General features: G+C 36.0%; 1 protein-coding gene across 3 annotated transcripts; it reads right to left on the bottom strand.

Moving 5' to 3' along the window:
- Positions 1 to 1,101: 1,101 nt before the first annotated feature.
- LOC18032729 (E3 ubiquitin-protein ligase PRT1) lies at positions 1,102 to 6,886 on the bottom strand. Of its 3 annotated transcripts, none has more exons than XM_006420819.2 (8): positions 6,619 to 6,886; positions 5,854 to 5,882; positions 5,598 to 5,777; positions 4,362 to 4,760; positions 4,078 to 4,254; positions 3,039 to 3,160; positions 1,578 to 1,983; positions 1,102 to 1,231 (listed from the first exon to the last, which is right to left on the bottom strand). In XM_006420819.2, exons 1-7 carry the CDS (start codon positions 6,867 to 6,869, stop codon positions 1,591 to 1,593), a joined length of 1,551 nt encoding a protein of 516 aa, XP_006420882.2. In that variant the 5' UTR covers positions 6,870 to 6,886; the 3' UTR covers positions 1,102 to 1,231; positions 1,578 to 1,590. The 3 variants fall into 3 exon arrangements, with proteins under 3 accessions (XP_006420882.2, XP_024037630.1, XP_024037633.1); XM_024181862.1 differs by having other exon boundaries at positions 1,102 to 1,227; XM_024181865.1 differs by lacking the exons at positions 1,102 to 1,231; positions 5,854 to 5,882 and having other exon boundaries at positions 1,238 to 1,983; positions 6,619 to 6,737.
- Positions 6,887 to 11,951: the final 5,065 nt, after the last annotated feature.

Here is an 11,951-nt window from a genome sequence, read left to right as displayed (position 1 = left end):
ACGGTAAGTCGAGTGGTGGTGACAGCCAACAACTCAAGGTTACCAATAGCTTACATTGGTAAAACCATAATTGCACCTCAATATAGTCCTAACCAAGTAACACTCCAAGATGTCTGTCATATTCCAAGCATGAAGAAAAATCCACTTTCAGTGTCACAATTGACAAGAAGGAATATTTCCCTATCAGCAAAAATACTCCTAAAATCTATTAAAGAAGTTTGGGATGCTTGAATGCAAACCAATCTCAGTACCAATGTAACCAAATGACAAGATGTGTGCACATGAAGGAAAAGACTTGGAAGATAGAACAATATATTGATAATTAGTAGGTTGTCTTATCTACTTGACCTTGACTTGGGTTGACATTTCTTATGTAGCTAGTTTGATGAGTAGATATAGGTCCTATTTGGAAGCAATTCGACGAATACTAAGATATGCAAAGGATACAATTGACGATGGTCCTTTGTACAAGAAAGATTAAGATTGCAAGCTAGTTTGTTATTATGATGCTGAGTACGCAGGAGATCACAATACTTGTCGATCGAACACGGGGTATATATTTAAATTGGGTTCTGGAACAGTTTCTTAGTGTAGCAAGAGACAACCGATTGTATCTTTGTCAACAATGGAAGCTAAGAACAGCGCAACAATAATGCTAGCTCAAGAAAGTACATGGTTGATACAGCTAATGAATGATCTATATCAACAAATCGATTATGCTATTCCATTGTACTGTAACAATCAATCAGCGATTCGATTGGTTGAGAATCCAATCTTCCAAGCAAAAACTAAGCACATGGAGGTGCATTATCACTTCGTCAGGAAAAAATGTCTTGCAAGATGAAGTGGAACTACGATACATCAAGATGGATGAGCAAGTTGCAGATTTGATCACGAAAAGTTTGGTTGCTGGAAAGTTTGAAAACTTTCTTCGTCAACTCAGTATAGCAAAAAGGATGGAAGCTGGTGTTGAGGGCGAGTGTTGAAGTATACAACACTAGCCCAATTGAAAAGATCCAGCCCATGAAACCTTCCATTGTTAGTCTAAAAGTTTTATAATAAAACAGAGTTGGTACGCAATAAGCAAGTGGACTACATGTGTGATGAGGAAATATTTGTGGTTAATAAATGTGTTTAGTTTGTCAGCACATTGTGTGGCTATCTATTATTGCATTTGTGATGCTATACAAACCCTTCCTTGTAAGCGTGTATTGTATCCAGCGCAAGCTTCCTTATAAGCAATAAAAGAAGTTGTGTTAAGAGTATAGTATTGAGTGAATTTCTTCATTCAGTGGTAAAATTAGAGTTGTGAACTCTACATCTCCACTTAACACGAAGAACTAATTATGAGATCCGCACAAAATAAACAAATATAGGGAACATCAAAGAAATGGAACTAATCTAGTACATAGCCATAGCCAAATTTCAAGATTTAAGTTTTTAGGTTAATCTTTGTTTGTCTGGGCTGTGGTTAGGTAGTGGGGTACAATATTGGCCGCAGAAGGATGGGCGATTCACCTAAAGCCTTTCCACACAACAAATTCTAAGTATAGGTTTTAAGGTTTGGGAGTTGGTACCTTTCTATTCTCATCAAGGGAAATCTGATGAACGTTCGTCAGAATCATCTTGTGGATCCAGTGAGGCATCAACGGGCAAAAAACAGGAAGAAGCATCCTCCAGATCATTAGTATCATTTTCTGGGTCTTCTGGAACATCACCTGACAAGTCGCCAGTTCGAGCAACACCATCACGATTCTCTGTAGCATCTGAGCCTTCATCATCAGACATATCAGAATTGATCCTATTTATCAGATCACTTAAGCTTGTTGGTTGCATGATTTCAAACTTGTGTTCTGGTTTGTGCTGTTGATTGAATCGACCTGGAACCTTAGCAGGATTATTGTGGCATGCTTCACACAGGTCAAAACCTATTGACTCCACACAGTCTTTGCATTTGTATCTCTCCCCAATTATAGGAGACATCTGCATAAAAAAAAATATACAGAGATGTTTATTCAATGAGTGAAGAAGATTGCATGCAATACATTTTGCAGCATAATTTATATTATCCTGTATCCAAACTAAGAGTAGCAGAGGAAACACAAAAATTTAAACTCAGCTTAAACAAAGACTAAACCCTTAATACTTGGCATGGCCGTCTCTCATTTTGACCAATCTTAATATTTATATTCACGCCCAGAGCTATTATTTATTTATTTTAAAAACAACCCCTCAAAGTGTCTTAATGGAGAAGAAGACTTGATAGTCAATAAAGTTAATCATTTACCTTCTCACAGTCATTAGAAAAAAATGTGCGTTCTTTTCTTTCCACCATACTTTAGAATATCACAAGCTTTTGTTGCAACAACAAATCAGCCTTAATTTCTTCCTAACTATACTGACATCTCCAGCTAATAAATACTTCCAAATCATAATTTGATTCCAACTGGTCTGTGAATGTTTTTGTTAACTACATCTTCAGTGATTCTAGGAAACAAAAAATGTAGGGGAAATAAGAATAAAGTTTTCAAGTAGCAAATTATCTTAGTTGAATGATAAATTAGTAGGAAAGTATATCAAGCAAATGTTCAATTTTTGCCAACCCTAACAAGCAGCAAAACTACAACAAGAGAATCAGGTGTTTTACAGTGGATGGTTTAGAACATTCCGGTTCAAAACAATACATCCAGTATTAATATTTCTTCTCATGTAAGCCACCAAGCTACTTTGGCACTTATTCTGAAAAAAGAAAACCAGGTGTTTTCAAGTTTTCAAGTGGAAAATTATCTTAGTCGAATGATAAATTAGTAGGAAAGTATATCAAGCAAATGTTCAATTTTTGCCAACCCTAACAAGCAGCAAAACTACAACAAGAGAATCAGGTGTTTTATAGTGGATGGTTTAGAACATTCTGGTTCAAAACAATACATCCAATATTAATATTTCTTCTTATGTAAGCCACCAAGCTACTTTGGCACTTATTCTGAAAAAAGAGAACCATTAACACTGAGAAGAAATAAAAAATTTGATAATATTACCCCACAATAATCACAACCCACTCCAAAATGGATCTTAGGCCCATTGCCAAGCCACAATGATGCGTAAACATGTTTAGGGAATGAAGCTGATCGATTTTTCCGACGTCGAGCCTGTGTTGCACCTGAAATAAAGTTGGTTTTGGATGGCAGAAGCAAGTCAGATGATAAACAAAAATGGCGACATAAAGATTGATAGAGATAAATCAACATCGAGAAAACAGTGCCAGCCCACAAATACACATAGCTGTCCTTATTACTCATTGTAATCAGTTGAGTGTATCTGGAGATACTAGTTTGAAAAAGGACACATAGGCCAGCCACTTGTTAGGTAAGAAACAGGCTTATACATAAATAAGATGGGAATGTGGTACCACTCAAGCAAACATAAATGAATTAACATGTGTGGGATGTTATGACTAAAGATATCATGAGTAGAGAATTTTCCATTTCACCAATATGTTATTTGCTAAAGACAGCTTAGTAACTGATACATTCATAATGGTTCTGACTTGCTTATGCCCTTAGAAAGAAAGAAGAAAGAGAGAACAAAAAGGAACTAATAGCTAAATTATAAATTAAATTCATTTTCCTTATAGCAAAGTCAATGATAATTTAAAGTATCCCAAAAGAAATCAAGAATATAACACTTTTGGAAATAGAAATAAACTCTAATGATCCTATTGAAAGATTTCTCTTGTGTTTAATTTCTTTCCTTTTATTTTGTTGGGATAAGTAAAATATTTTAGCAAGGCCTTTAATCATTGATTTGGCATAATCACTAGATCCCTTATCAAAGATACGAAAAGCAAACAACAACTATGAACTAAATCACTTTTGACGATTTTTCCAAATAGAAACCAAGAAAACTATGGAAAATTAGCAATTAACTCTAATGACATAGCTGAAACATTTTTCTTGCCTTCACTATTTCCTTATTTCCTTATAAGCATCAAGTTTAACCATAAGTTGTAGAACTTGATCAAACTAACCATATCAAAACTTGATAAAGAAATTGAAAGAAACAAGCTCCCATACTGACCACTGGTTTGTTTCAATAAAGCTTCCTTTCTCTCTGCATATAAATCAGAAAACCGCTCCTCCAAGAAATGCTCTATAATCAAACACACGCTAGGGAGCCCATAAGGCTGCAAGCTTTGACAATTTGGGCACTTAAAATTTCCATCTTCAGGAACAAACAAACAAAGTTCACAAAACACTGCAGAATAGAAAATTTAAAGTGAATGTCCGCACACACACAAGAAAAAAAAGTGCTATTTCCTTTCTCAATTGTAAACCAAAATTACTTAATTTAATATAAATTACCATGTCCACAGTTAAGAACAACTGGCTTAAAGAGCATCTTCTTGCATGCAGCGCAAGATAAATCATCAACTGAGACCCGGTTTTCAGCTTTATGTTCAAGATCATTTCCAACCAAACCGCATTCTTGGGCAGTTGAATTTGCAGTGGCTTCAGAGCATTCTGAAGATGTCACCAATTTCAGCATTGCATCATCTCCAGATTCTGCGGTCGTTTCCAATGATTTCATGCAGGGGGAAGATTTCCCTTCCCCAGAAAAACGACTTTCTGAATACAATTTTATCTGCTGTTGAGAGGGGGAATCTAGAGACTTGCCCAAGATATCAACCTCCTTATTAGTAGGTGATCCAAATAAATTATAATCAACCTGTGGTGAGAAGTGGCCGAGTTGCTTCTCTTCTTCTGAACAACCAAAGAAGACCATAAAAGAAATTTTCACATGAGGGATTGTTGAATCACATGCATGAGTAAGAAAAACATTAAGACAATCTTCTAGTATAAATATGCTTCAGTAGAGTGGCGGTTGTAATAATGTGACATGTATCTAATATTTGTTGTATTCAAAAGAATGCAAAAGGGAAAAAAGTCAGAGGCAATGGGGTCAAAAGATGCAGATAATGACACCTTCCCCACCTCTCAGACAATGAAATGAAATGCACAGTTCATTCAGAATCTTAAACTCAAAGTACTATTTAGAACAGATCTTTAATATCTGCACAATGCCCCTCACCAAAACTGGAGATAACATAAGCCTACTGCTTTAATTTCCAGATCCTACTTTCCACCCATGTGACCTTTCATGCACAAAAGACTCTGTTTCAACCAATGAAGTTATAAACTCAGCACGAAAAGGGAAAACATTAAGAAGTTAATTTTAGACAAAAAGGGCAAGTAGTAATACACATCCCATCAACTGCACTCTATCAATCTTGCTTTATCATGCTTCTATCTCTATTCAATGAACAAAACCACTGATGTTCATGTACCCTGCCCAAGATTCAGGATCAAAAACATTTCTTGTTTTTCATTGTTTTGTTTTAGGCCTTTGCCATGGTATTTAGTCATGTATCATCACTCGTACATAGAAGACCTGTAATTATTCTCTCTTCAATACAATTTGTCTCCACTATTTAAAGGCATATAAAATATCATGAAGATTTATGGGTTTTACAGAAAAAACTAGTACGAGGAGATATGGATAATCAAGAACCTAAATGAAAGAAAAACAGAGATTCTCACCTGCCACTTGCCTTTCCCTTTTCTCATAGGTCAAAGGATACAGCTTCTTGAGCAAGAAGTGCAGCAAATGACAAATACTTGGAAAATGATTGTAAGGGTTACGACAAACTGGGCAGTTAGACTCATGCCAAGAATTCATGGCATTATATACGCACCAGAAGCATGAAATGTGGCCACAGGCTGAAAACATAGAAAAAGCGGCATCAGAAAGGTACATCTACATATCAGCATGCAGTTTCATGTAGTACCTTCTTACCCAATACTACCGGCTTGTAAAGGAGTTCCCTGCAACCCAAAAGGAAAGCGATCATACAAATCATATACCCAGTAAAAAAATTGAGGAATATTTCCAAAAACTAATGGCAACCAATTGACCATAAACTCCAAGCGAATAATACAATATCATAGGGGAAGAATACAGTTTCATAGTATCAAATTTCAGTGAACTGAAACGTAGTTCCACTGTGCCCTGATTGTTCAAAGTTTCACCTAATCGGAAAAATTAAAAAACAATCTTCAGGTTGAATATATCCTTTTAAACTTTTTTTATTGGAAGGGCAAGTACAAAATAAACAGAATGTAAGCATCCTCGTCTTTAATATTCCACGAGTCTTTTTAGATCACATCCATACAAAATTAGATTCTATAAAACGCTTACAATCACTTGCAATGACAGTTATATTCGTTCCAAATCAAGAAACGAATCCAAAACTTTTTCATAAGTGATAAAGTGATCAATTCAACATAAACATTTGTCATGCACTTCTAGCCTTTGACTCACAAAATTACTTTTCACAAGTGCTTCTACGACTCCAATTAGTAAAATAAATAAATAAATAAATAAATACTTCGAAAAGAAAAACTAAATTGACAAGATATAAATTATTTTAGCTTGTTGTTTATCTTATGTATGAGGCTAAACAGGCAAAACGAAACGACCAAATATGAATAATAATTTTGCAGAACTGAAAAAATGCGATAAATAAATAAACAGAAAAAAAAAGGTGATAAAAAAACTTACAGGCAAACGCAGCATTTAAACTCATCGCTGAATGCTTCCTTATCCGCAAGTTCAATTTCGTGCTCTTCTGCTTCCATTAAGGATTTGAAATTTTTATTGTTATTAATATTGTCAATTTTATTGTTATTATTATTATTATTATTATTATTTTCCATTAGAGAGAAAAAGAGAGAGATGTTGAGAGAGAAGAGACAGATGGGGGAAAGACAGGTTGAGGTACTGGGAGGAGGTGTCAAATTGCCTTGCTTCATTAAATATTTCTAAAACTTTAGACGGGTCCCATCCACCCTCTTCCTTTAAGAAAACTCCTCACATTTGTACGTGTGAATTGTGGCCCAAGGTATTTCATTCTGGGGGATGGATGCCGACCTGGGTTGGCGGTGGCTCTTATCTTAAACTTGGGTCAGAACTTGCTAATCTAAATTCGACTCTCTTATTAAAGTCCCATTATTTGGGCCAGCTCCGCTTTGCCCCAAACCCGTACCATAGGACAGTATCATTATCTCAAAGAGGGTTTGGATCTAAGATTTGATATTTCATGCTAATTTACTCTCCTAACTCTTCGTAATTTTTTGCAACACGTGCATGTATAGCAGTAATATACACATAATAGTTGAGTAATTTTATATGAGTAATGATACAGGTACAAACTAATTTAAAATTAATTCATCGTTGAATAAAAATATAAAATAATAAAAATAAATTATGTGAACCAAGAGATATTTAATCCAACCGATTAAATTATACAACATCAGTTTGTACAAACAAAAAAATTATACAAAAATTTGTATCTATATTATTACTCATTTTATATTCTTATCTAATAACTACTAATTGTATCTAGCAAACAATGCCAGCTCCTCACTGAATCCAAATCCCTAAATATATTAGAATGTGATGATTTGCATTTCATAGTTCAATTATAAATTACATTAGAAGTTAAAATTTCTGTTAAATTGAATTTTAAAACTCTAAATGTAAATATCTATTTTTTTTAAAGCTCACACACTTAGTATCACCCTCACATTTGGAGTTACATCTTGGCCTCATAAGCTGATAATTTGTTAAACGAAAAAAGGTATCACTATGCTCAAACTTGTGTTCGACTCATTTATTAAATTAGTTGATACGAATTCGATCCATTTGTTTTAATTGGATTGTGTCGAATAGACGAAATTATGTTCTTTACGTTTTTTATATGTCTCAAATAAGATTATAGTCTGTCATGTTTATCAAATAGATGCCTTACTTCATTTTAAATAAGATAAAACATATCTTGCAATGTTAAGCTACGTTAAGTTAGAATGTGAGAAGGCAAAGAATTGTGCCTAATTCCTAAACCCGAATTCGCAACCTCTAGTTATCTTAACTTTGTACCATAACTTAAAGATCACCTTGCAAATAGAGGCTACCATAACTTCGCCTTCCGAATTACAGACTGATACTCCAATACCAGCACGATCTTCCTTAGAACTAACAGCCGCATCGACGTTGACTTTGTACCATGAAGGGGGAGGAGAGGACTTTGCCAACACGGCCTGGGAGAATTGGGTTTAATGCTCTTGCTGCTTCCACGTTGCAGAGTGTCTGCTCTAAATGAATTCACTGCATTTGCAGCTTGGGCAACAATTGCTTGAGGCTCGCTGATAGCATTACTATAAATCAGATGATTCGTAGCAAGCCAAATTGACCAACACAAAACTACCCATTCTTCAAACTCATCTTTTGTTAATATAGATTGATATATGAATGGACAAATTGGAAAACTCCATAGGCATTGTAAGCTCTAGGCAGGAATAAAACCTCGTGAGCTTCCATACCTTTTTCGCTTGTTTACACCCCACCAAAGCATGATATTGATCCTCGTAAGTAAAGCCACAACAAGGGGCATGAAGGAGCAACTGGAATTTTCCTTTTATGCAAATTTGAATGAGTGGGTAGAATATTGGAAAAGGCTCTCCAATAAAAGATTTTAATCTTGGATGGTAAAGACAAAGTCCTTGAGTTTCAAACGAAGGGCCACATAGGAGCCACTCTTCACTCTATATTGGCCACGCTTATCATATGCCCATACCAGTTGATCCTCCAATGGCCTTTTGGGTAGTGGAATTTTCAAGATCTGAGTTGCATCTTCTTTGAGAAAATGATTTCTAATTAACTGTTCTTTGCAGCATCCTTCTTCGTCAATCAAAATGGCTACTCTAGATTGAAAAGGCAGGAGCCAAGGAGAGAATGGCTTAAATGTGCTAGGGCGGGGAAACCATCTGTGGTGATAAATAGAAACATTTTTACCATCTCCAATTCTCCATATCGAACTGGCTTCAATGACCTCTCCCCCCCATAAGATACTTCTCCATACATATGAAGGATTACTACCCAATTTACTCTCCATGAAGTTGCCTCTCGGATAGTATTTAACTTTAAGAACTTTGGAGACTAGAGAATGTGGACAAGAAATTAATCTCCAGTATTGTTTTGCCATAAGAGCTATACTAAAAGAGCTCAACACTCTAAAACCAAGGCCCCCATATTTCTTTGAAAGGCAAAGTTTCAGCCACAACAACCAGTGAAAGCTTCTGGAGGATGAATTCTGACTCCACCAAAATTGTGTGATTATTTTTTGCAAATCATCACAAAAGCTGAGAGGGAGCTTGAAGACACTCATTACATATGTGGGGATAGCCTGAGCAACAGCTTTGATCAATACCTCTTTACCGATGCTTGGGAATAGTTTGGTTTTCCAATCTTTAATCTTGTGCCAAAGCCGGGCCTTCAATGTATTGAAGAAGAATTTTTTACTTCTGCCCAACATTGATGGAAGACCAAGGTATTGCTCATGATGAGAGACGACAGAAAGGTTGAAGATATGTTTAATCGCCTCTCTGATGTTCCCTGGAGTGTTTGGACTGAAAAATAAAGATGATTTTTGAAAGTTGATGACTTGTCCAGATGCATTGCTATACAGATCAAACAGTTCTTTAAGTTGATTACATTCTGCGACTGATGCTTTAGAGAACACCAAGCTGCCATCAGCAAAAAATAAATGAGAGACAATAGGGCCATTGACACCAAACTTAATACCATGAATGAATTTATGATTTTCAGCGTGGACCAATAAAGAAGATAAAGATTCTGCACATAGAATAAATAAATAAGGGGAAAGAGGACATCCCTGTCGCAATCCTCTTTGAAGCATGACGAGGCCTCGAACTTCGCCATTAAGCAGGAAGGCGAATGTAGGTGACATGATGCATTTCATTGTGAGACTTACCCACCGAGTTGAAAACCCGAGCTTACGCATAATGCCCTCTACAAAACACCATTCAATTCTGTCATAGGCTTTGCTTATATCAAGTTTTACAGCAACCAACCCCTCTTTGCCCTGCTTCCTGCATCTGATTTTATGGAGACACTCATAACCAATCATGGTATTATCTGTTATTAGTCTTTGAGGAATAAAGGCTGATTGGTAAGGGAAAATTAAGTGCTCTAACACAGTTTTTAGTCGATTAGCAATGCACTTGGAGATAATTTTATAAATAATATTACACAAACTAATTGGTCTATATTCAGTTACTCTCTTAGGCTCCTTCACTTTTGGAATCAAGGCCACATATGTATGATTAATTAAGGATAAGTCTCCATCCCCATTCAACATCTCCAAACAAGCTGCAGTTACAGAATGGCCTACTATATTCCAATACCTCTGAAAGAAACCTGCTGATAAGCCATCCGGGACTTGAATCTCTTCTGGAGAAAACATCTTGTCCAGCTCCATATTCATTTCTGCAGTAACTTTAGGTTCAATATATTGAAGTGCCAGCTCTACGGACTGTGCGGAAGGGTTGGATGATGTGAATAAATTCCGAAAATAATCAGAGAATTCATTTTCAATGGCGGTTATGTCCTCTATCCACTGATTATTGTTGTCCAATAGGCCAACAATAAGAATTCGTTTCCGCCTACCTGAAGCCTTGGCGTGAAAATATTTGGTGTTGCGATCCCCTTCTTTAAGCCAAAGAGCTTTAGATCTTTGCCTCCAATATTTTTCCTCGTCCCGGAGAAAATCATCTAGCTGCTTTTCCACAGCTCTAATTTCGTGGGTGGGTCGGATTTTAAGCAAGTGAGTTTTGTGGTCAACATTTGCAGGTTACGTTTCCTATCCCCAAATTTCTGTCTGCTCCATGCTTGCAATTTAGCTCGCACAGCTGTAGAATTCCGCAAATAAGTGGAGATGGAATTATAATTAGCTTCATTGTGGCTTGCATTCCACGCTTGCTCCACTATTTGTCTACATTCACTATAGTTGTTCCAATAGTCTTCAAAAAGAAATCTTTTTCCCCAATGTTGTCTTTTCTGAAAAAGAGAGGTTTGCCGCTTCCAAAATTCAACTTAAGATTGGAGAGTGGTCAGAGCCCCAAGCATCAATATTTGTCACTGATACTACAGCTCTGTAGGCGGAATCCTTCCAAGAAGAAGAGGCCACAAATCTATCAAGTCGTTCTTGAACCAACCCCTCCTCTCTTCTATTGGTCCACGTGTGAGGATATCCTGTAGAGCCCGAGTCAGAAAGGTCATACACCTTAAGTGTTTCTTGGAATTCCAGCAAAGTATCAATGTATTGGAGTTGACCCCCCTGCTTTTCTTCCTTATGTAAAATTTGATTAAAATCCCCTCCACATAACCAGGGAATAGAGGAGAGTGGAGCGAGTCTACGCAACAGGGTCCAGGTGTGTTTCTTTTCCACCTGCTTGGGATGGCCATAGATGCCTGAGTGTGAATCTCAACAAGTCATTCCCGTTGGTAATCACGGTATCAATATGATGCTTGGAGTGCGAGACAATTTTAAGATCAATATCTTCAGTCCAAAAGAGAGCTAAACCAACACCCAATCCATGCCAAGGCACCGAAAAAAGACAGGAGAGTTGAAGCTTATATTTCAAAAATTCAGATTGCCTCACTGTTAGTTTGGTTTCACGTAAAATACAATATTAGGCTTCTAGTTTCGGATAACTTCCTTGAGGTCAATTTCAAACTTTGATATGAACTCATTTTAGACTACTCCTCAAGTAATGAAAAGCTTAAATTAAAATACTCACAAAAGTTAAATTATTGTAAACTTTAATTTGCTCCATTATTTTTATTAAAAAGACCAAAATTTTCATCAAAACACTTGCATTTTTTCTTTATCCTAAGAAAACAAAAATAAATTAAAATTTACAGTAATTTAAAAAATATTTTCAAAATTATCATCATTTCACGAAGAAGTAATCCAAAAATTACCCCTTCTTTATACCTACTAGATTTGAGTTTAATTTATAATGGGAAAGCAA

This window comes from Citrus clementina, unplaced genomic scaffold (genome assembly GCF_000493195.1).
Source record: "Citrus clementina cultivar Clemenules unplaced genomic scaffold, Citrus_clementina_v1.0 scaffold_9, whole genome shotgun sequence".
In the NCBI taxonomy this organism is placed as follows: Eukaryota; Viridiplantae; Streptophyta; class Magnoliopsida; order Sapindales; family Rutaceae; genus Citrus; species Citrus x clementina.
Note: the sequence above shows the minus strand (reverse complement) of the source record. Positions and strands in the feature narration are given on the sequence as shown.

What these genes read in the sequence shown, in the direction of transcription:
- LOC18032729 (XM_006420819.2), bottom strand. Translation starts at nt 6,869, where the DNA reads ATGAAGCAAGGCAATTTGACACCTCCTCCCAGTACCTCAACCTGTCTT. An exon ending in TTTATTGAAACAAACCAGTG is followed by an intron (nt 3,161 to 4,077) that starts GTCAGTATGGGA and finishes ACTTTATTTCAG; the next exon opens with GTGCAACACAGGCTCGACGT. An exon ending in TGGGTTGTGATTATTGTGGG is followed by an intron (nt 1,984 to 3,038) that starts GTAATATTATCA and finishes TTTTTTATGCAG; the next exon opens with ATGTCTCCTATAATTGGGGA.